This window comes from Phragmites australis, chromosome 15, assembly GCF_958298935.1.
Source record: "Phragmites australis chromosome 15, lpPhrAust1.1, whole genome shotgun sequence".
NCBI classification, from domain to species: Eukaryota; Viridiplantae; Streptophyta; class Magnoliopsida; order Poales; family Poaceae; genus Phragmites; species Phragmites australis.
This window is the reverse complement of record NC_084935.1, coordinates 9727867-9752201: the sequence shown is the minus strand read 5'-3', so window position 1 is coordinate 9752201 and position 24335 is coordinate 9727867. Positions and strand designations below refer to the sequence as shown.

At 43.2% G+C, this 24335-nt stretch overlaps 1 protein-coding gene and 1 long non-coding RNA gene across 4 annotated transcripts; one reads left to right on the top strand and one right to left on the bottom strand.

Moving 5' to 3' along the window:
• Positions 1–13025: 13025 nt before the first annotated feature.
• LOC133892393 (ATP-dependent helicase rhp16-like) lies at positions 13026–20309 on the bottom strand. Of its 2 annotated transcripts, none has more exons than XM_062333136.1 (15): positions 20191–20309; positions 19053–20113; positions 17268–17390; positions 17115–17188; positions 16683–16746; positions 16447–16593; positions 16260–16345; positions 15769–15838; positions 15476–15595; positions 15136–15363; positions 14328–14432; positions 14094–14246; positions 13885–13973; positions 13689–13769; positions 13026–13570 (listed from the first exon to the last, which is right to left on the bottom strand). In XM_062333136.1, the coding sequence occupies exons 1-15, from the start codon at positions 20219–20221 to the stop codon at positions 13528–13530; spliced, it is 2475 nt and encodes an 824-aa protein (XP_062189120.1). In that variant the 5' UTR covers positions 20222–20309; the 3' UTR covers positions 13026–13527. The 2 variants fall into 2 exon arrangements, with proteins under 2 accessions (XP_062189120.1, XP_062189121.1); XM_062333137.1 differs by having other exon boundaries at positions 16683–16743.
• Positions 16528–19058, top strand: LOC133892394 (uncharacterized). 2 transcript variants are annotated; one of them, XR_009904376.1, is made up of 3 exons: positions 16528–16656; positions 16753–16856; positions 16952–19058. It is a non-coding gene; the product is annotated as an uncharacterized LOC133892394 (long non-coding RNA). The 2 variants fall into 2 exon arrangements; XR_009904375.1 differs by having other exon boundaries at positions 16753–16860.
• Positions 20310–24335: the final 4026 nt, after the last annotated feature.

Genomic DNA, 24335 nt, shown 5'->3' with positions numbered 1-24335 from the left:
GTCATGTGCCAACGTAGGTATGCTTCAGGGTATAGCGTAGGGACACTATGCAACAATGTCAACTTAGGCCTAACGAGGTGAAGTGCACATGCAATAAGCCAAAACTGCACCATATCCCATGCTCGAATGTCTTAGCCACTTGCAGGGACATGGGTGGCAATGATGGATCACAATACGTATAACCATACCTCACGATTGATGCATTAAGGAGCACATGGCTTTCAAAGATATGATCCTTCAATATCGAAAGCAGTTACAAAGCAATTGAGTGGCCTAAGTGGGTACCTTATCCTCGAGCACAATGCACGGATCCTGAAAAGCCTAGAGCTACGAGGCTGCAAGGTGACATAGATGAAGCAAATGTTGTTGATGGACTACGTAGGTGCAAACTTTGCAAACAACCTGACTATGACAGGAGGACTTGCCCACCCTGACAGTAAACTATCAAGTCACTATTGAACTGTACTGTATTGGAGTTGTTACATTTTAGTTTGTTTTTTTGAAGCTACTCGCAGACATGGTTTGTCTTTGTTATTCATTTGTTAGTTGTACTACTTATTTTATAATATATCGTATGGATCTAGCATCACAGACGTTGTATTTTTATTTGAACCATGAATCTTCTTATTCACTTATTTATTGAACTATGAAGTTTGTAATATATTCTAATTTGTTGTTCACCTATTTCTTGAACCATGAAGCCTGAAATCATTGTCATGGCTCATGGTGGTCTTTCCGAGCTTCTTCAGCAATGGTATGATGAGAACCACAGGGGAAAGATGATTTTCACAAGATAGCAGGTACCACATTTACATGTGCTATTTCATTGCCACGATAATTTACTACTAACTCAGTACATATATTGGATACCTCTTGCAGCTATAGCTGCATCCGTTGCGGGCCCCGAGTGTCCATACAATTAAGGAGTTAGACCCTCGATTTTACGAGCCATTCACATGAGCAGGACTACTACTATTCTCTCTCATGATGGCTGGAGCTCACATGGCGGGCGGTCGCAGACACCTCTTCCGCTGATTGAGGATCCACTGCTCACAGGCCTCATCGACCGGCGGCGTCCTGAGATGCACACGTTCCACTTTCAATTTGGCGAGATGGCCGTAACATTGAGGGACGTGATCATGCTGACCGGGTTGCCAATCAGGGACGCCCCATTAGTAGTTTCACGACCAGCAAGGGAGCAGTGGAAGGGTTATGTTCAAGGCATGTAAATATTTGTTATGCAATGCATTTCAAATATTGTTGCATCTATTCAAGCTTGATTGACCCTCTGCATCTTGTAGGTTTAGGGTGCAATATGACAGGAAGGATGCTGGCCTCCATATCCTGGATTCATGGGCTGCCATAGTTCGGTGCGTGCCCATTGGATGCGGACGAGGCCACACTTATGTAACACTATTAGGTGTACTTGTACGTCATGCTTGTAGGCATCATGTTCTGCAACATGGTAGACGATTATATCATCCCCCATATTGTATGGTTAGCGAGTCAGTTCGCGTCACATTCTTATGAGCCAATATCTTACAGTTGGGGATCTGGTGTGCTGGCTGTAATTTACAGAGGATTATGTGATGCAACCCAGTGATCAAAGAAGAAGTGAACTATTACATGTTGCCTAAACCTCTTACAGCTATGGAGTTGGGAGTACCTCCCGGTTTGTTGACCTTGGGTGCTCAAGAGTTACTATCCAGTCCCTATCTCTGATGACATTGCAGATGACGTGAGGCCTACGATGGGTATCAGTGGATTCATGCTAGGCTGAGATGGAGTCAGCAGCAAGACCATGGTAACTACTCCTAGGTGATTAGTGATTTAGATGTCCTCAGCGCTGATCTCGTGGAGTGGGATCCATGGCGTATAACATGAGTGGCCAAAATTGCGGATGAAGGCATCGCATCCTCTTGTTAGCGTGATGCAGACTTATGGTTGACCAGATGCTTCCTACTGTACATGGACAACGTGGAAGTATATTCTCCTGAGCGTGTATAGATGCAGTTCTGGTACTGACAGGTGGTGCCAGTACCTCCCCCATGAGATGTTGGACGGGCGCACGAGTAAGTGTGTTATTGTAGGTAGCATTAGTATCTTTTGGCTATCTATGTTAACAAATTATAATTGTTTATGTCACGTATAGGAGGAGCGCACAGGGGGGCGGAGGCATGCAGGACTGGGCATCCGTGAATGCTGAGCACCTACAGAGCTGGACTGAGTTAGCCGCGGTGGATGTCATTGTTTCTGCTGGACAATGTGACGATGCCACGTATTGGGAGTACCTTTCGTGGTACCATCCGTGCATGCATGCACCTTACTCAGCGGACGTGTAGAGCTGGCCCCCAGACCCTTCGCTGAGGATCGTGTCCGTCTTCTTCATGTTATGGTACGTGATGCGGTAGTTATAACGATTTTTATTGGTTAAACCTTGCTATTACTGATATGGCCCTCATCTTCTACTGACCAAAGAGGCATACGAGATGCATACGTAGGCGGAGCAAGCTTGTGGGGAAGCAAGCGGGTCATCAACGCGGAGGGATCGGAACCTTCTCTGGGACTATATGAGAATGAGAGGGTCCCACTTCTTATCCGCTATACGTGGTCTAAGTGGTTGTGCCCCACAATAGAGGGGGTACGACCAACCAGCCATGAACCCGTCCCGTGCCTCCCATAACAGGCGCTCGTCCAGTGCCCATGAGGAACCCGTTCGGGCACAATTGCACACGGCACCTTTAGCTTCGAAGCACATGTGTCACGTTTTGGTGCTGAGGCAGAGGAGTGCACGAAGGCATCTGCGCCCGAGCAGTTTACACTGGGTACACAGGTCCCACAATGGACACAACCTCCTCAGACTATGAGGACACCTCCACCTGCAGCATCGACTCATCACGAGGACGTCGTTGACTGCTCGTAGCAGACGCCTAACTGGAGTGGTATGCGTGCTTTTGATTGGGCTTTTGCAATGCAGGCCGTTAGCTTCATCGATCTCCTCAGCAGGCAGTACCCCTAAAATTCCGATGCACCTAGGGGTTCACAGTGGTACCAGTAGGGTCAATCTTTGGCCCACCGACTCTATTGGAGCACAATAAAACTTGGTAAAAAAACCCCTATAAAAAGATTCTACATGACTCTATGATAATTTGAGCGCAAAAATCGATCAAATCAGAGCTACAAGCAAAAAGTTATGTGCATTATAAGTTCTAGGGTTTTTTTTTGAAAATTTACCTATTAACCGAGAGTTTCTAGATTTATTTTATTCTGAAAATCCTTTTGATTGCGCATGCCGATGTCATAAATCAAAATTGAAATATTTTTGTACTAAAAAGGGGTGAACCGGGTCTATGGGTTGTGAACCGAAAGGGGGGCCTTCGGTCCACGGGTCCACCGTGGACCTATAGTGCCGACGGGGCTATGCGCGGTGGCGGGTAGCCAAATAGCGGCCAGAATGGCACTCCGGTAGCCGGGGAGCTCCGACGAGCAGCGGAAAATGAAGAGGGGGGCACTGGCGTGCTCACCTCGAGTGAGAACAGTGTCGGAGTAGGGGGTGGCGGCCGAGCGACAGTGATAGCGGCGGCGGCAGTCGGTGTGGCATCAGGGAAGGTGCTTCGATGCTGGGTCAATGATGAAAACCCTCGGGATCGACTCTTGAGGGACCTGTGGAGCTAGAGAGATGATTAGGTCAGTTGGAGATAGGTAAATGCAAGGAATGGTGGCGGCGGGGCGACCTCATCGGAGATGGGAAGACACGGGCTGCGACAACTCTACGGGCTTGGACATGGGGCTTTAGAGGGTGGAAAACGTGTGGAACCTCATCGTAAAGGATACGAGAAGCTAAAATAGGCACAAGAGCAAGCGAACGGCCGGGGATCAAAGGTGAAACGGGCGGTGGCAATGGCCATAATGGCCGACGGTTTTTCGCATGGATTAGGACAATGAAATGAGAGATGAGAGGGATTGGCTGGGAGGGTTAAAGGGGGATTAATGCCTCGGATCTTCCCATTTCGAGGAAGAGAAAGTGCGCGGGATTTCTGACGAACGGCGGAGGGGATTGGAGCTGGGTGGAGGTGGAAGAAAAGTCGCGGTGTGTGGCTCGGCAACGGCTTGGCTTCGGCTCGATGGCTTGGTGCAAGCCCATGGGATAGAGGGAGGCGGCCAACTCGCACATGGGGAGGCCGGCTTAGCCAGGCGGGCTCAGCCTGAGAGAGTAAATGAGAGGGGGAAAAAAGGAGAAAAGAAGATGAGCTTCAGCCCATGTGGAAAGAGGAAGGGCAAACCGACCCAAGGGAGAGAAGGTGAGAGGAAGAGAGGGTGTTTGGGCCGGATTTTGGGTAGGAAAATGGCCCTGGAGGGTTTAAGAATTAGGGAATTGCTTTTTTTTTTGGAATCATTTTCGAAAGAGATTTTAAACGAGCGCCTACTATCGAATTTTTGCAAATATTTTCCACACATAAAAACCTATTGCAACTACTACAACATGAATGCATCAAGCATGAATATAACCTATGGCAAAATTAAATTTAGAAATTAATTTCTTTCTATTTGAACAAAAATTTACAACTCCTATTTAATTCTAGCAACATTTTAAATTATTGCGAAAATTGAAAATTTAGGGTGTTACAATAACAATGATTGGGCCTTCTTTCTTTGGAAGTTTCTAGAGTTCTAGGACGGACATGAGTTAAAAACTCAAATTGATCTGGTTAGTTATCTTTTTTAGTCTCTTCTGATGTCAGTTCTTTTGCTAATAATGTGCATTTGTTCTTTTGCTTTTTTTTTAGATGAAGGGAAGCGTGTACAGGGCCAAACTGCTGCACTACATGCCCTACCACCCCATGAACCAAAACCATGATCTACCTCACTCACTTCATAGGTTCAGAATAGGAGGACGGCAACTTGAGACGCGAAGATGATTTAACTCTAGATAGTAACATATACGTTTTGATATATTGTGTTGGTAGTGACTGATATATTGTCTTAGTAGTGATTGATATATTGTGTTGGTATACTATATTGATAGTAAATGATTTTGAATGTAACTGGTGTACTGCGTTGGTAGTAATTAAAATACAATGTTGGTAGTAACTGGTACGCTGTTATACTATATTGGTAGTAACCGATATATTGTGTTGGTAGTAAATGATATTCTGTTTTGGTAGTAACTGGTACACTGTTATGTTGCAACTGATATACTGTGTTGGTAGTAACTAGTATACTGTGTTGATAATAACTAATATACTGTGTTGATAGTAACAGATATACTGTGTTGATAGTAACTACACTGTCTTTGATGTTGTAACTGCCCTGCCTAAATATTTTCAAAATTCAAAATGTTTTGATCGTAACTGGTGTACTATCTCGGTAGTAACTGGTCTCACTATGCATATAAACAAGGTAAGGCTTCAAAGTCGGCTATTTTTGAACGTAACTGGTATACTGTGTTGGTAGTAACTGATTTAACACTTGATAGCAACTTAGCAGCTAGAACACGTGATCGTAATGCGCATGCCCCTCAATGGTAATCGAAATAGTCATGCAATGATAACTCCCAGTAATATGTATACCAATTATAATCCTACAAGTTATGTCGCTACTGAAACATGAAATAATAAATAGAACCAATAATCTATAAATTATGATCGTAGTAACTAACATAATGCTTTTGTCGCAATAGTATATAACTTACAATCTCATATTTTTTTCACTAAGGTCCTAGTTGTCTTGGCTTTGGCTTTCATCCTCTCACATTTCATCTTCTTCCTTGTTCTCACTAGCATTTTCAAACTCATCTTCGAGCTCTCAGTTTACTCTTGGCCTTCCCCGCTTCCTTGTGCCACCACGAGCTTTGCCTCCCCTCCCAATGCGCTGATTTTCTACAGTCTGGCTTCGATTTGGATTTTATTCACATGTAGTTTGGTAGTGCCCTGCAAGCCACAATGGTGACACGTTACAACTCTAGTTGATTGTAATTCATATGTGGCTTTCCTTTTATATGTGCTTATACGATGCTGCAGAGGTTCTTGGCTTGGCTTGCCTTGCTTGCCAGGATTTCTTCCTTTAGTTTTCAGCGCTGGTGGTGCAGTTGTAGATATGGCTATTTTTCTGCTGCAGGGACCAGGTCTATACATTGCTCATCCTCCACGGTTGGTTGTGCTTCATCTTGTGGTATAGTCTCAACGATCCTCCTGAGGCTTTTAACTCTTTTCATTGTCTCTTTAAATGCTTAATCAGACTTGCCCCCTGCCCTTGTGAGCCCCATAACCACCGGTATTAGCTTTGTCAACCGCATCTGGTCTGTATTACCTTTAGGGCCAACCTGGACCGCATCATGCCTATCCTATTCAACTTCTGACCTCGCATCCTTGGTGTACCTCTTCAATATGTATTTAGTAGGCATCTCTTCGAGCTGGAGCTGTGTGAAGACCTTTAGTATGTGCATGCATAATAGGCCAGCATTGCAAGTAGTAACCAGTACGACTAATTAGTAGTAACTAAAATACTATCTAGTAAGTAACTATGGGTAGTAATGAGTATGATTGCACAGTAGTAACTGTAACACTATCTCGTAAGTAACTGTGGATAGTAACCAGTTTGGCTGCAGAGTAGTAATTGAGATTGTATTTGGTAAGTAACTAACTTGCGTAGTAATGCTAACTAACTTGTGTACTAATGCGTGAGATGATATGATTAGTAAGCTCACTTGTGTGTTCCCACTATTTGCACTCACAATTGAAGTCGCCTGCTCTCTCATCCGTGTGCACCTTGAATGCGTGTTGTGACCAAGAGAAGTCGCCTTTCCCTTTTGCATGCTTGATGAGGTACCCGTTCTCCTTTTTAGGATCAACATCTATACGGAATGTTGCGCTTTTTATCCATGTTCTCCTGTATTCTTGGTATACCTTCCTGGTGTACACCTGGTTTAATTGCTCATCATACAGTGCTAGACAAGGCCTGATATTTTCTGCCAGTTTTTTTGGAAAAAAAAGTTAGATTTTGTGACCAGATGTTGCAATAGTGGAAATTTTATTGTAGATGATATCACAACTAACATTTGAATCTGAGAAATAACTGCCCTACATGTTGAGATGTAACCAGTATACAGAAAAACACTAGTGGAAACCCACTAGTGACCAAGGCACTAGTCGAGTAGTAATCCATATGCACTGTAAGCAGTAACTTGTGCTAAAAAAAACTTATTTTTATCACCTGTGAGTAGTGGGTCTCCCCTGCTTCCTTGTGGTTGACATGTTGAATGGCTTCAAGCATCTTATTGGCAAACATGTGCAACAATGTTGTTTTGTTCACAAATTTGTCCTTTAGTACTTTGTTGGTGCTTTCGCTTCTTTGTGTGGATGTCATTCTCCCGTAGTAGAGGACCTTGAAATATGTTGCAATCCACATCCTCCTCTTCTCCCACAATGATTTGATTGCTGAGTGTTTAGTTATGGCATACTCATGCATTGTTTCTATCCAAGCTTGTTCAAATTTAGTTGGCAACAGCGGGAAGTTGAATAGACCTTCAACCTTCTCTTTTAGACCTTTGGGCACAATGTATAGTTTGTCGAGGTCATTTTTGCCAAGGCCTTAGCACATGAAACTTGCAATATCTATGTTGTGTCTTGTCGAAAACCTCTGGTATAGCTAATTGCATTGCAGGATCCTTATCTACAAAATAAAATTTTGTTGTAATCAGAGTTGCAAATCTGGCATCAGGAGTCGTAATCACATAGGAAGGGGAGATGGAAATGCACCTGTTAACAGCACATGGGGTTGGTGTCCATGCATGCAGTTCCTGAATGTTGTGAAGAGCCAAACAAAAGAATCCACTGATACATCATGTATGAGCGCTTGCCCGAAGATAACATTTTGCAGCTGATGGTTTGATTTGACAAACAATGCCAGCGACATGTTTTTGTTGTTTTTTGTGTGAGTCATGTCAAAGATGATGACATCCCCAAAATCTTTGCATTCAACCCTTTGGCTTGCGTGGCTCCAGAAGATGTTCTGAATGACTTTGGTCTTGGGGTGAACCATTACATCCCAATGAAAATACTCGTTATTGTTTTGCATTCGTTGAAGAGCTTTGGGATATCGTCTTCTCTTTCTTGCCTAAGGAACTCTGCTTTGCTATAGGTTGTAAAAAGTCAAGTGTTAGCACTGCAAATCCATTGTAGTAGTAACTGGTGTTCAGATGAAATTGCAACTATAATGATAATCATGTTTTTCCTTGACAATAATCAGAACAGTAATATGATAGTAATCTTTAATCAGTTAGAATAGTAACTATAAAACAATAATATTATGACAAACATATGTCTAGGAAAGTAAGCACATATATGATGCACGAATAATTTCTAGCAATCTATATGTTCTTTAGATCCCTCTCAATAAACGACCAATTTTGGCGACCTCCATGTAATTCTGACATCACATTCATCGCTATCTGGTGTTGCACTCCGTTCCGCACCATGGTATTCATTAGGCTCAATAGTGCAGGGTCTTTCCTCTTATGTGCATCCATATAGTGTGTCATTCACGGCGAGGAGAATAGTGGATGGTTGTGTTCTAGAACGACATGATCTATATACCAGAAGTTTTCCTTCTTATTTAGCTTCACTTTTACCTTAGCTTTGCAACCACATCACATTGATGTATTTTTAGTTTGACAGTCCTCATCTTTTTCATAATCTTCACTTTCTTAGGTACCATAATGTCCTTACCTACTATATACGTAAAAGCGTACTTGATTCCGTGTCCGATACTTATGGACGTTAAATCCAGCAAGGATTGCATAGTCAAAGTAGAAGTTGTATGCTTCCTTTGGATTATCAAATATTAGTCCCTCTCTCGGCACGAACTCATCCATCACCAATGAGTCCTAGATTGATACAAGGCATAGTAATCGAGAGTTGTAACAAGATCACAGGATTTAGCATAATTCATATAGAAACACAATGGAAATTAATTCAAGTTCTTTTTTCACGGTCTAGATAGACGAAATTGACATTTCTCCCCTAATCGTAACTAGGTGAAATAGTAGATCATAATTTGGGTGTAATCAACATGCATGGTTATATGTTATAGCAATTACAACCAGGTTGTGTTCGAAACAGTAACCAACAAGTAAAGTAATCACAATCAATCTTAGTTTTTTAGGCAACAAGTGTAATCAGGATTACAACCGATGAGTATTAGCAATAGTAACTAGGATGTATTGAACATGCACGGTTCACGTTATACCAATCGCAATCAAGCTATGTTTGAAACAGTAACTAACAATTACAGTAATCACAATTGATCCTATTTTTTTAGGCAACCAGTGTTATCAGTCAAAACTACCATATGCATGCAATTGTAGGGGACCTCGTAATGAATTGCAATTAGTGTGTATTAGCAATAGTAACTACAAAGCACAATAGATCGCGACTGGAGACTTACATGGATGTATGTCTTATCCATCACAGGTGTCACCATGACGCTTGGAGAAGTTGCAAGTGGGGCGTCATTAGCGATTTGTGGAGCACATGATCCATGGCTTGGAGGCGAGGACGTGGAGGCGGTGCCGATGTGATCAGCATAGAGGAAGTTGTTGTTGATGTTGCTGGATTTGTGGACGTCGGTGTTGTAGCGGTTGCGATCGGTGATGGGTCTGGCGCAGAGCCTCCAAAATCGATCAAATCCAGGGGAATCGATGGTGTTGGTGCAGGTGGAGTCATGAAACTCACCACGGTTCGAGGCCGCAACACCATAGTCGCGATGGGATGGCGTCGAATTCGGTGGATTCCAGCGGCTGCAGAGGTGAAATCGCCGCTCCGCGGCGATCCTGTTCGTGCTTTTTGTAGGGAGCTACATGGAGGAAGTCGGATCGGAGTCGGGATCAGTGGAGCGCTGTCGGGGATCAGAGTTGGTCACTGGCTTCGGGCGTGGGAGGATGGTGGGCTCGGCTGGTAGTCGCACAAGGATTAGTGGGGCGCGGTCGGGGATGGTGCACGGGATCGGTGGGGTGCGGTTAGGGAGGCGCACGGGTGGATGCCGCTTTGGTCGGATGGAGGAGGCGCGCAGACCATGCCTCGGTCGGGTGTCGTGGTAGTTTAATCTTCACCTAGTCACAGATTAGACTTACTATATATATATATATTGCATATTGGCTGTGGTTCACTGTTGCGCCACCCCACAGTTACGATACAAAACACAGTATAGTTCCTACTTATAAGATAGGTCAGTTACTACAAACACATATGGTTGTAACTGGGTACCTTATCTAATCGTAATTATGCACTTTTTTATCATATGATCGCAACTGGGTCACCTCTGCGCACACCCCCAGTTATGATCCAAAAAGCAGTATAATTGCTATCGTAACTGACCTTTTTGTCATATGATCGTAACTCAACTATCTATGCTGTCATAACTGACTATTTTCTTAGTTGTAATTGTGATCGTAACTAGGTCACCTCTGTGCACACCCTAGTTACGATCCAGAAACAGTATAGTTGCTATCGTAACTGACTTTTTTGTTACGTGATCGCAACTCAACTATCTGTGCTGTCATAACTGACTATTTTCTTAATTGTAATTGGAGGTGGCACAGCGGTAAACTACAATGCTTCTCGTAATTATACACTTTTATCATGTGATCGTAGCTCACCTATATGTGATATCGTAACTGACTAGTTTCTTAATCGTAACTAGGGTGGTGCGAAGGTGGCTACAGCAACTTAATCGTACCACTGTTGCGCCTAGGTGCAGAATAGACTCGTCGTGTGTATGTGTGTATATATATATATGTATATGAAGCATATTTGGTACTCCCACATACGTATCTCATTACATAGAGAGTATCTCATGTGACATGAAGCATGTGAGTATATAAGATCATCTAAGTGGTATGTATAGTTTTTTAAGTGGTTTGCACATATTTTTTTGAGTGTATTACATTTTATGTACAAATACAAAGGTATTATCAAAATCTAATAAAATTGATGGACTTTTTTTCTATTTTTTCATATAGTTCACATTGAAGTATCTTTAAATTAGTATATAAGTATACTCATAGTGATAAAAAATATATCTAATTTATTTATGTAGTATATCATTATAAGGAGTATATACTTCAAAAGTACCGACTAGTTTCTCTCATCGTATAACAGAGTACTTCATGCACAACATACATGCTCAGGTAGTCTTTTTTTTGAGGGAACATGCTCAGGTAGTCAGGTGGGCGAACGTGAAGTCTTTCTCAAACAACCTGTCAATCCAAATCAAATCCACGCCACGCCACGCCAGCGTTTGACTCCAGACTCCAGCAGCTGCCACGATGGAAATGCAACCAATGATCGCCTGATCAAGAATGAGGTCGACGGGCAACATGGGGGCGTTGGCCTGTCGGAGTGATTGACGATTGGTGATTTCGATTGCCCGATGAGTACGCTTCGTTCGGCAGCTCGTGCATGCCCCCCTTCCCAATATGGAAAGGCCGATGAGTAAGATCTGATAGGTCCACGCTGACGGTAGTGTCTGTCTCAAGCCGAGAGCCAGCCATCAGATGCACATAGATCGCTGAGCGCTGCTGCCTATCTATCTGCGAGCAGGAACCTCATTTGGGAATGGAATGTCCAGGTCAGTCCTGCGCTGCCGTCTCGGCCACCGGCGTCACCCGTGTCCTTCCTGGGCCGGGGCCATCAGATCAGCCAGGCAGCTGCCATAACCTCGGCTAACACCCGATCGTGCCTTTGGATGGATGGTCCAGCGACACTGCCGCTTTCCACGCTCTGCTAGTCCTGCTGCTACTGCCTACACATTGTTGTTTATTATGGAAATTTTAATGTGTGAGAAATCTCGTTTGGGTCTCGATCCTTGCAGCTTGGTCCGGCCTTCTTCTCCTCTTGGCCCAGGCCCACGGGCTCTCTCTGTCAAAGGCGCCGGCTGCTAGGGTTGTGAGGAAAAAAAAAAGAAAAGAAATGAGAGAAGAGATAAGGCATGGGGCTGTGCTGGCGATGGGTGGCGGCGGCGGCAACCACCAACTCTGGGTCCTGCGGGCATCGTGGGTCCAGGGGCGTGGCTGGGCTGCCGTTGGCCGCCGGATCCAAAAGGCATCGATCGGCTGGAGGTGAGGGACGGACGATTCGGAGGGGGATTCATCCCTGTGACGTTCATGTTCAGCTCATCCCCTATATCTATCTCCTCCTCTCTGAACGGTAACGAGGACAAGAGATTGACTCACACTTTTGGTTTTCCCTTCCATCTTTCTTGTTTCTTCTTGGCTGTGCACTGGTGGGTTGGAGCTCGAGCTGTAATCGGGCTGTGGCCGGTGCGGTTTAGTGCTGGGAAGTGGAGGGTGGTGGTATTCGGAGTTGCGGAGCCGAGGTTCGCCCACATGTGCCGTCGCAATGTGGTAGGGCTTTGTATCTCCGATCTCCTTTCATTGCCGGCAACGGAGGGTGATAGGTTTTCTTTCTGGGACAGCGGCCGTTGAGCCGTGTCTAGCCTCTGTCGTTCAGGCTTTTAGTCGCATCTCACTGTGAGTATTTTTGCTTCTTCTCTGATCTGAACAGTGGCTTGGAATTACAGTTCTGTGATGATTATATGCATTAAAATTATGGTGTAGTCTAAGTAAGGTAGCTTCGGACCTGTATATGAATTCTTAGCTTAGTGCTGCTGTTTGTTCAGATCAATTTCGTTGCTATAGATAGTTCATGGTCTCTCTGATATGTTTGTTCAGTATATTGATAAAGATGGTACTGTTCTGTAAGTGATATGACCTGATTGTTTCACTACTAAGTGGCTGATTTTTGAAAAGAACAGCAGCACTGTCTACCTTTCCCTTTTATCCAGAGTTTATATATAGACTCTGAAACTAGTTAAGACTTAGACGTAACTTAATTTATGATATGCAGTTTACAATATTTAGAGAGCAGGATTTTATAAGTCCTGAAGCTAATTGTTGCAAAACAATCTGAGAACACTGTTTTTATTTCCTTTTCCTCCCCATCAGTTTCAATTGCTTAAGTACACATAAATAGTGCTTACATATCTGTTATATTGCAATCACTATTTTATGAAATCATGTGTAATGAGATATGTTCCTGTACTCCCGTTACAGGCAGCAGCAATTCAAGGCGTCTGTCACTCAACGTCCACGAGCACAAGACCCGTGCGGCAATGCCCCCACCGCCACCAACACCGGTGCAGGCCGCAGAATGGAACCCGGTGTTTGCTTTTGCAGTTTGCGTCTCGTGCCTTCCTCAACTCGACTGACATGCCGACACAGGCCGATAACGCCCTTTCCTTCCCAGACAGGGTTACAGATGTTCCACTTGTATGTGCGCTATGAGGGGATGCACACTACAGACTATGGTCAAAACCCAAGAGCATCCTTTCAGAAAGGTATGCAAACAGTCGACCAATGCAGCGACGCCTTGACGGTTGATGGCACCGTCAAGATTCCTATATGTCTGTCAGTGCTCCTAAGGTAGGCTACTCTGACGATGTTGAGCAGCGGTTAGATCTGGAATAGAAACTTCAGGTCAGCTTTGACATGGCCTCCGGTGAGTCGCCAACGGTGCTGTAGCAAAGACACAAGAGGACAGCATCAGCAGGCAGGCATCCAGCACCCACCGGATGGTGGTAGCGTGTAGCACCGAAAATTATGGGTCACAGGGTGGGTGATAAGAGATTATTACCCTTCAAACACCAGTCGCTTCTTCTCTTGAAGTTGCAATATGCGCTCTTCAACGGTGTCCTTGATCACAAACCTCACGCTTCTGTGATATTACAATTAAAATGTAGGTAAAAGTCAGAAGAGAGGGGTTTGATCGAGGAAAAATGTGCCCAATGATACAACAATTTTGTATAGCAAGGTGAAGAGTCCTACTGAACCTGATTGGCTTGAATTGCCCGATTCGGTGGATCCGATCCTGGGCCTGGCTCTCAACTGCAGGATTCCACCAAGGGTCCATCAAGAAAACCTATCCAGAATGGTATAATATATCAGCTAGACCAACCTTTTCCGCCTTTGAATGGACTGCAGGTTTAGGGATTATCGCAATGTAGAAGCAGACAAACAGGAGTCGGTGCACTAAGCTCACATGGGATGCTACAGTGAGATTCAGAGCTACTCCTCCAGCTTTCAAGCTCATCAGAAATATCCTGCAGTCCGGATCATCGGTGAAGGTATCTATGGCTCTTCTCTTCTCGGCAATGTTCATGGCCCCATTAAGTTGGACACACTTGATGCCAGACTGCCAAATCATCTTAAATAATTTAAATTGTCGACAAACAAGGCTGCAACGTTTAAGACTAGTAAATATTCAATACTTTACCTTCTCCAGGGAGAATTGAATCAAATCCAAGAATGATGTGAACTGACTGAACACAATCCCTTTGGCAGAACCATCATGCTCAATCATGTTTCTTACCTCCTCTCTCTGCATAATGGGGAGAAAAGGTCACCAATAAGTATTCGTTTGAGAACAGGAACATAAATGACTAGAATGAGCTATTATGCCCACCATAGGTATAATATTTAAAGTTGCTCAACTATCACATTACTGAGCTTTAATAGTGAGACATGAGTGCAGAAACAGCCACTGTAACTCTTAACTAAAAGGATCCTTCCCAGGTGCACAAAAACCATTCCAACAGTCTTCTATATATCTCAAACATTGAACTACAGGAATCACAAATATTACAGTCCGGGCAGATCAATTAGGCACTTATGTGGTTTACTAGTAGTGTATACATGGGACTCTATGACATGAGGCCAAATTGCATTGTATAGACTTACAGGTAGGTAGTGAGTTCGAGGTTGTATGCTCCTATTAGCTCTAAATTCTAAAGAAACATAAATATATAGATCCATGTCATGGGGATTAGTCCCTCCATCGATATATTGTTACAAGTGTGGAATCATGTGCAGTCCCCATGTGGCTATCCAATCCAAATTTAGTTAAATTTTGACTTGGAGGGTTCCCTAAAGAACTTATAGAAGAAAAGGCTATACTTTCACTATCCCTAAATATTTTTGTTGGTTCCTTTATTGAGACATATATACAAAGCATGACAATTGACAACATAATACAGTTCGTACAAAAAACAAAAAAGCAACGATAGGCAAGTTGTATGACTTACCAAGGCATCAATTTTTGTACTTGTTTTAAAATCCGCAAGGCTTTCTAGTCTGCCTAAAATTCCTGAGCATTTCCGACCCCCAGCATTTGGAGTGACCTTTTCTCCTGAATTTTGCGTTGTTAAGTCCACAGTAAGGGGTTTTGAACAGGATGGACATGAAACATTCCCCAAAGTTGCAGAGTAGTCAATCAAACAAGTCTTGCAGAATACATGATCACAAGAAGTAACCTGGACAAGAAAATCAATGAGTGAAAGTCAGCTTGTAACCAGTGGGAAAAAGAATAATAGCACAGGAGATTTACTAAAAGTTCATATTTTTCTGGAGGGATGATATACTAACCACATGATCTTCAGCCATATTATGACATATACCACACTGACTTTCCATTCCTTCATTTTTTAACCCTTCACAAAGTTTTGCTGTCTTAGAATATGCTACAAGATATGGATGATCGACAGCCTACAATTGTGGCGGGGCAAGCAAAAACATGTTACTTTTTCAAAGAAACATAGTTAGAGGTGCAGTTCTATATGAAGCCTTCGTGAACTTTGAATGGGCATAGCGAAATAAGACTATAAGCACACATGAATGGATGTTTGTGTTGCACCATCAGAAAATATTATACAACTCACCTGTCTCAACCTTGTGAGGAGATCAAAGATATGAGCATAGTTGTTCATCAATGTTCCAGCCACGACATATCTGCAGAAAATAGTGTGAGGGTAAAAATCTCTGAATTTTGCAAATAAAAAAGGAGAAAAAGAACAGAGCATCTGCACAGAAACTTAACAAATGCCATCCACGGAAGACCAAAAGATAAATCATGCTCCATTCGGAATTGGATAGAACAATGAAAGTAACGAGAATTTATTACAGCCGACCATGCTTTTGCAATAAAGTATAAACATAACTCTAGTGGTATTTGTGTGAATTAAGCAAAAGGGGGAAGAGACCTAAACATTAGTTCTTTGCAATGATGGTTCACTAAGTCAAACTGTTAGAAGCTACAAGAATGGGTTCGTTGCTAAGTGCAAATTGGCTATTTAACTTTTGAAGGATCATTTTCCTGTATGACCACAAAATAACTGCTAGCGTCTGTATGCATAAGTAGGAAAGGACTCACGAATCAAATTGCGTACAGCTTTGAGTATATAAAGCTTCATAGAATTCCATTTCGTTTTTATCAAAAGAGTCCCGCCTCAATGTCACCTGTTATGCAAAAATTGAGCTGCTTGGAAAATGTGTGCAGATGAGAAAAAGGGTATAATAATCCTTCGTGTATATAAATGTATGAAAATATGTGCACTCACAATCTTTGGTGGAAGAGCAAGATCTGCAGCTCTGCCTTTTTTTGTGCGCCTTAACACGATGCCTTTCAGAACTTTCTCCTTCAGAAGAACCATGGCTCTTTGGCCCTCATCACTTGCTGAGCCCCACTGTATTGGCTTCGAAATGTACTGTACAATATTGGCTTTCTGTCAGCATGCTGATGCCATAAACTAATAATGTGCACAGCTAAGGTGACATAACCAAACTTGTATCTCACCTTATTCCACCAGCAAAAGTGCCTAACAGTTGAGTGACCACACTCACAAAATTTCTTCATACTGCTGCAGAATGGAGGCAAGCTAGTCAGGTCCTCAATCCAAGTGAGGAGATTAAAAAATATGGGAACAGTACCAGCTCATAGCCTATGCAATACAACTGCAAGAGCGAAACAGTAGGTTGTTTTTACATTCTTCCTAAATTATTTGGCAGTTGTAACTTATTGCCAAAACATTTCTTAAGCTGAAAAATATTCTTATCTTTTCAAAGGTAAACAATCAAATGGGGGTTAACTTCCAAGGTGATGTTGTGATGAGCATAAATGTTGAAACATGGCTACAGGAAAATTATACTACTGTATATAGGTAGGAGGAGACATATACAGGAAGAGCTTCATAAACAGTAGTAAGGCTTAGCAGTTTGCACAGCTTACCGGGTATCTAGTACCTCACAGTTACAGTCCTTGCAGAAATAGTTTGAGTAGGGGAAGATTTGCAAGAAGCGAATCTGAAAAAACAGCAGGTAAGAACTAAGAACTCATAATGTAAAAGAAGATACTTTTGTTTCTAAGAAATTAGTTACAGACCAGTGAGTAAAGTTCTCCAACACGGTTCTGCAAGGGTGTTCCACTAAGAGCCCACTTGTATTCTGACTCTAAAGCAAAAACAGCCCTTGCAGTATTACATCGTCGATCTTTTATGAAATGAGCCTGCAGAAAGAAAAAGAACATGAAAGAATAATTCATCAAAAATGAATAGGGTCATCATTGTTCAATTTTTAAAATGTAAAGTAGATACTAACAGATCGAGATACTCATCCAAGCAGAAACATCACTGTATTACGTCATTGATGAAGTTAACACAACAATGTACTTCCCAAAATGTAAAGCTTGGCATTAATTCTCAAATTTCATCAAATGGTATCTTAATTAGACAAAAACATCAAGTAAATGGCAGTCCACTTAAATATATCCATTCAACAAAACCTAATATCTCCATTAACTACTAAAACAGACTAGGGGAAAACAAAATGCTTGAAAAAGGGAACAAATATGGATAAGATCCTTTGGACAGTTGGACTTCACACCAGGCTATTGGTCCACATCTCAGTATTGAGAAATATTGACATAATAAGAATACTCAACAACACCATAATCTATGGCTGCCAGAGAAAAACACTGTATATCAGTACAGAGTTATAAAACCTGTGGACTGCAGTTGCACATAATTTCCCTCTCAAATTTCTTGATTTACACTATCCGTATGGTGCAGCAACCATAGATATACAGACTTAGATAAGCAGAATTACAATATGCTTGAAATGTGATGCAGTTAGCACACTACAATGCGGTAAGCCAATCTACCTTGCACTTTTTTTAGTCTAATTAGTAATCAAACTAGAAAGTTTTGATTCTTGCATGTGTCACCCCCAGACATTACAATATAGGACAACCAAAAAGAGTATACAATTGTGGGTTATTATACAAGGTAAACAACTCTAACAATTATTATGATGAAACTGCCAGCAATGTTCTAAAAATGGATCTAAATGGCCTTATACAAGTACCTACCTATTGCTGCATCATCACCAGTTAGGGTGCATGATTGGGCCGATTTGGCTGTGTGATCGCTACTAGATGTGCCCAAAGGAATCCTGGTTACAAATTTGTAGAACATTGGCTAATGTCTACAATAACTCCAAGTGTATCACCTAAAACAGTAGAATTCGCTAATATTGTAGAGATGGCATGTTCTGCCCTGACCTATAATATCAAGTTTGCGTAGAGGCACCCATTTTGGCTTTTCTTAAATCAGATAGTATTAAGTCACCTTAATTTCTCCAGCTCAACAGATCTCACAACCAATCAATTAATCAAGAACCATTATTCCAGTGAACAAATCAAAGAAAGAGTTGTTCATCAGTTGTTAGAAATCATTGCTACGTAGTTCCGTTTACTAATTTGATCCCTTCATGGATATGTTTTCCCCTGTTTGATAACTTTAATATGAACTCATATCAGTTTCTAGTTAAACAGAAATAGGTTTACTTCGCCCATTAAGGAAAAAAATAGCCTCTCCATGCTATGGACTACTATAAGTGTCATCATTTGGCTACATCATACTAAATTAAGGAAAAATTAAACTGTGTTCTTTGGTCACTGGAATATAAATTCATATTTCTTTCTAGTAAAATAGAAAATGGAATTCCATACCTAGTTCAGGAAAAGAAAATATCCACTTAATGGTATAGATTACCAACAGTTCCATTTGCCTCCCGTATACTAAACCAAGAATTCTTTCTCAAATCTAATTGCACTTATAAACTATCACTCAAAAACATTAAATTCCAATATAACAGGCACAAAAATCACCTCATCCAAGATAATCCGCTTCCACCACACCATGTGCAGTGGTGACATACCCCTTGACTGGGTTCCTAATTCATCGCCACCGTCCTTCTTGTGACCCCTTCTCTTTCCCTTCGCCTTCTTGCTACCCCACTTCTTGCTCTGTTGCTTAGCCTGCTTCTCCGTGCGCTGGGCATCAGGTCCACAGTAATACTTCAAGTGCACCTTCATCCTGCTGGGGTCTAACAATTTATTGCAGTAGTCGCACGGACTCTTGGGTGGCATGATGTGCTTCCGGTAGTCCGCCTCGATGGTAGAGTAGGTGGTGATAACGAAGTCATAGTTGTCGAAATCGAACTTCTGTGTGCCGCGCTTAGCGCCGTGGTGGAGCAGCACACGCACGCTGCCTTTGGCGGTATGCCGCTCGATCTCCTGAACCCACTGGATGACGGCCACCACCGGGCAGATGACCAGCGTGCACCCCACCCGCTGCATCGGAGGGCCACGCGGCGCCGAGGAGGAGGCAGCCGCCTGCTGGCCTGGGGGCCGGAGCCGGCGCGCGGTGACGACGAGCGAGATGGCCTGGATGGTCTTCCCCATCCCCATCTCGTCGGCGAGGATACCCCCGCGCGTGGGGGAGGCCTCCTGCACGAGCGCCCAAGCGAGCCACTCCTTCTGGAAGCGCAGCAGCGGGAGCACCACCTCCGGGGCCGGCTCCGCCGTCGGCACGGACCCCGCCGCAGCCTCCGGGGACTCCGAGGCCTCGACGCCCACGTCCGCCGCCATGCGCCCGTCGAGCCACTTGTCGTTGGCCACCTCCCACTCCTCCCACGGCATGGGCGGCGTGTCCTCGTCCCTCGCCTTCTTACTCCTCCTCCCCTTCCCCTTGCGCGGCGGAAGCGAGGGCGGCGGCAGCGCCGCCACGGCCACCGCGGGCGCGCCGTCCGCATCGGGCGCGAACCCCTCGTCCTCGTCCTCGTCCTTTGCCTCGTCCTTGGAGTCGACGACGAAGTCGGAGTCGGCGGTGTCGTCGGAGGGGAACTCGTCCTCCTCCTCGTCGCGGCGGCGGCGGCGGCTGCTGGACCCTGCGAAGGATGAGACCGAGTTAGGATTTCGGGGGGCTTAGCTTAGCGGGTAGGTTTAAGGTTCGGCGGCGATTCACCGGAGGAGGGGTTCCCGGTTCGGCGAGGCATGGCGCGAAGGCGGCGGCAGCGCGAGAGGGGAGCAGAGTGGGTTCTTACGACTTAGAAGAGCAACTCCAACCGAGTTGCTATTTTTGCCTTCCTATTTACTTTAGTAGAGAGTTTCCTATTTATATTCTCCTTCTCACTACACAGCTTGTTTCAACCGATATCTAAATTTATCTCACTATATGTCAATCAGCTCTATTTTATTATTATCCTGTAACTAACTAATAATCAATAATCGTATATTTTAAATAGCGTTATTTCGAACGGATATATTTTTAATAGCTAGTTTTACAATAGCTATTTTTCTAACGGTTATTTTTTAAACGACTATATTTCAACAGCTAGTTTTGCAACGGCTAATTTTCCACCTCTATATATATATGTCTATTCATCTGGTTGCTACACCAAGTCATTATTCTTGCTCTTTCTTTCTTGTAACCCCAAAATAAGTGGTCGATTTCTCTTAGATTCATCATCGTTGTCGGACGATGACGACGACGAACTCATGCTTGCTATACTACACCAAGCGCACACACAATATCAGCTTATGAATGCTCCATGACCTGGCGGTTCTGTGCTTGGATGTCAGTACATTCACCGCGACAGAGAAGCAATGCATTGGAGGTTGTATAACGACTATTTTTCGGATGCTCCTACCTACAGTCCAACTTTCTTTCGGCACAGGTTTGCAGTTAACCTATTTTTTTATTTATCTTTTCTGTTAATTCATACTCTTTCTTCATGCATGTTTATTCATTATTCTTTCTTCGCTTAGGTTTAGAATGGGTCGTTCTCTTTTATTCGCATTGTTCAAGCTGTCGAGCAATATGATGATTATTTTGTGCAAAAAAAAAGATAGAAGTGGACGTCTTGGGTTATCTGCTTTGCAGAAGATTACTACAGCATTCATCATGGTAGCTTATAGAGTACCAGCAGACCATTCAAATCAGTATGTTCGTAATAATATGTAGTATGTACTTGACATTGTATTAATCATGTAATCGGTATTATTGTAATAATAGGTAGCATGTACTCAGTATTGCATTAATCATATAATCGTTATTGTATTAACCATGTACTCAATATTATCTTAATAAAACAGAGTTTCATTTAAAATTATAGCCCATACAAGATAGTCATTCAACATCATAGCAAATACCCATAACAATTACAATCACAGTCTGTGATACTCTTCTAGCAGCCAATAGGTCTGTTTTTGGAAGTTCTCATTATCCTGCCCATGGGCATAATAGCAATGAAGTACATCAACGCTGCCAACCTAAAACAACAAGCTTTCTAGTTATGCACAACTCTACATACTACACACTACAAAAATACAGAGTTGATGTACAGACTACACGACGACAATCAATAATACTAAAATTTCATAGCACAAACAAGAATGCCTCACACCAAGCAACATTCGCGCTTCCAGTTCATTCAGACTCATCAGAATCAGAGTTGATCTACAATAGTTCATTCAGAAGGGAAGAGCCGTGTTGTTTTCATCAGCCTGATATCTGGGCAATATCACTGAACTTACTGATGTAGCCACCATGGCAGACACACCACGACGTCATACCAGGCCGCCAGAGAGCAAGCTGGGTTGTACTCCTGTGCATGAAATGGGTAGCAGCAGAAGGAGGCAGGAGACGAACAACATCCTGGGAGAAAGCATTCATCAAGAAGCACCGGCCATCACCAAAGTAGCGACCTTTGTTGAGCTTCACCCCCAACAAGTCACCCTTCGAACGAGCCCACGCAACGGACGTCGTAGGCTGCCAGCTCCCCCGTGGGTAGAGGGATGCGCCGTTCGCCCATCATAGCCCCGTCGGGGCAGAAGCCGGAGAACGATGCCTAGCATGGTCCTCGGCGAGAGGGAGGCGGCCAGCCATGACACCCAGGGTGTCCGACGGGAGGTCCGCCCACGACTGGTGTCGCGGTTCGTCGCACCCATCAAACTATGGCGGCTCAGGAGCAGGGAGGCATTCCCTCGAATACCTTGCCTGCGTGGCCGCCATCGACGACCGTGATGGCGCAGCGCCTCGACCATGAGAGAGGCGAACAATTCGAGGTGGATCAGGGCTCTTGCTTGATGTTCCTGCGCCGGAATCCATGTCGGCCGCCTGAGTGTGTTGTGGCGCCGGGGAGCCCCGGCACCTCCTCCGCCGCGGGGTGTCTTGGCTTCTTTGGACACGTTCCCACATGAGGCTTCCAACTCCTTCCCCTCATCCAGAGCAGCGACCGGCATAGAGGCAGGCGGCAGCGGGCGCTGCCACCCGGCTCCTTTGCGCCTCAGGGAGCCACTAGGGCACCAGGGCATCTGACCCCTCTCTCTCATCTGACACGATTTGGGACTCGATTTGGGGCCAAATTTGGGGCCGGGTTCGTTGGAGATAAGAAAGAGGGTGATTTGATCTTGGAGATAGAGAGGAGGGGCGGTACGGCCAGAGGTAGAAGAGAGGCGGCTATAGCGACGACGACGTATCACCGAGTCGGCGCTTGGGCTTGCGGGACGGGGAAGGAGTTGCAAACTGGGTCTTGGTGGGGGCGGGAACGCAACTGTCGTCCAGTATAGCGAGAGGAGGAGGCTTGCTGGATGTGACAAGCGGGGACGACGAAGTAGCGAGCCCCTAAAACTAGCGAGGCAAGTAGCGAGCGGGTTGGAGACCGATTTTTGCCGTGTTCGCTAAAAAAATAGGATAGCGAGGTAAGTAGCGAGTGGGTTGGAGCTGCTCTAATAGGCTAGGAATTAGGAAATGGGGGGTAGATTTGGTAACGGGGGATTTGGGGGTGTTAGGTCTGTTGGGTTAGGTTTTCGGGGGAGGCGAATTGGCGGGAACTTTGCAGTGGAAGAGGCTTTGTGATTCTAGGTTATGATCAGGGTTTAATTTATTGACGGTAATCGGTCAAAATTCGTGGTTACTGAGTTTACCGTTTCGGTTCGGTTTCAGAAACTAACCAAATTTGAATTAAAAAATTCGAAAAATAAAAAATTCAAAAATAAAAAAATCCTTGAAAAAATTAGAGATAATTCTAAGACATTCTATGAATTTTTTTTCAAAAATAATATCGTTTGCATCATATTCTATAGGGAGGAAGTTTGAAAAAAATGAAAAAAGTTGAATCTTGTAGCTCAGTTCTTAACTCATGTTAAGGAAAAGGTTAACATGCAAGCACATATTTTTTTTTTAGAACGTATCTTAAGAGGATCTTTAAAATTAGTTTCACTTCATTTAGAGTTTATTAATTTCTCCATGATTTTTACAAAGTTCACAAACATAAAGTGAATATGTTAAGAAACAATATTGTAATTAACCTTTTCATATCCATTCTATTTTTCTTACATAAAGCATAGTATAAATAAACTAATAAAAGTGATTTCACTAATTTTGTAGGTGTGATGGGTCAGTTATGAATTAATCTAGTCGTAACACATTTACACAATCCTGCTTGTTATAATAACAAATTCATGAGTTCATGTATTTTTAAAAACATAGGATCATGTAATAAGACTAATAAAATTAGTTTCATGATTTTTGGATTAGCAAAGAGTAAACTATGCATTTAACTTTGTTTAACAAATATATTTTCAACTTTTTATGAGTATAAATATTTTTATCATGTAGATCATGTTATAAGGAAACTAACAAAATTTGTTTCACTTGATTTGAAGCTCAGATGAATTAGTTATTAATTTTACAAGATTAAGTCAATTTTTGGGTTTTTTTGTTGAACTTCACTGAAAATCGAGAAAACTGCTCGATAAATCGAGAAAACCAAGCGGTTACCGAGAATGTGGAAAATTCGAGAAAACTGCTCGATAAATAAGAAAATCGCTCGGTAACCGGTCCGATTCGACCGGTTACCGAACGGAGAATCTAATATTTTTTTTTGTCTAAATTTCAAATTTTAACAAATAAATTTTGTGCAAATTTCAGCTAAATTTCGAGTCGTTATTGTGATAACCGTGCATTTTCGGTTACCGAACGGGCTCGGTAACCGAAGCCCATTCGGTAAGTGAAACCTTGGTTATGATCTAGTTTATAACATGAGAAATCAGATATAGTAATTTATTTTTCTATTTATTTTTTATCTATGATTTTTTTCTTTCTAG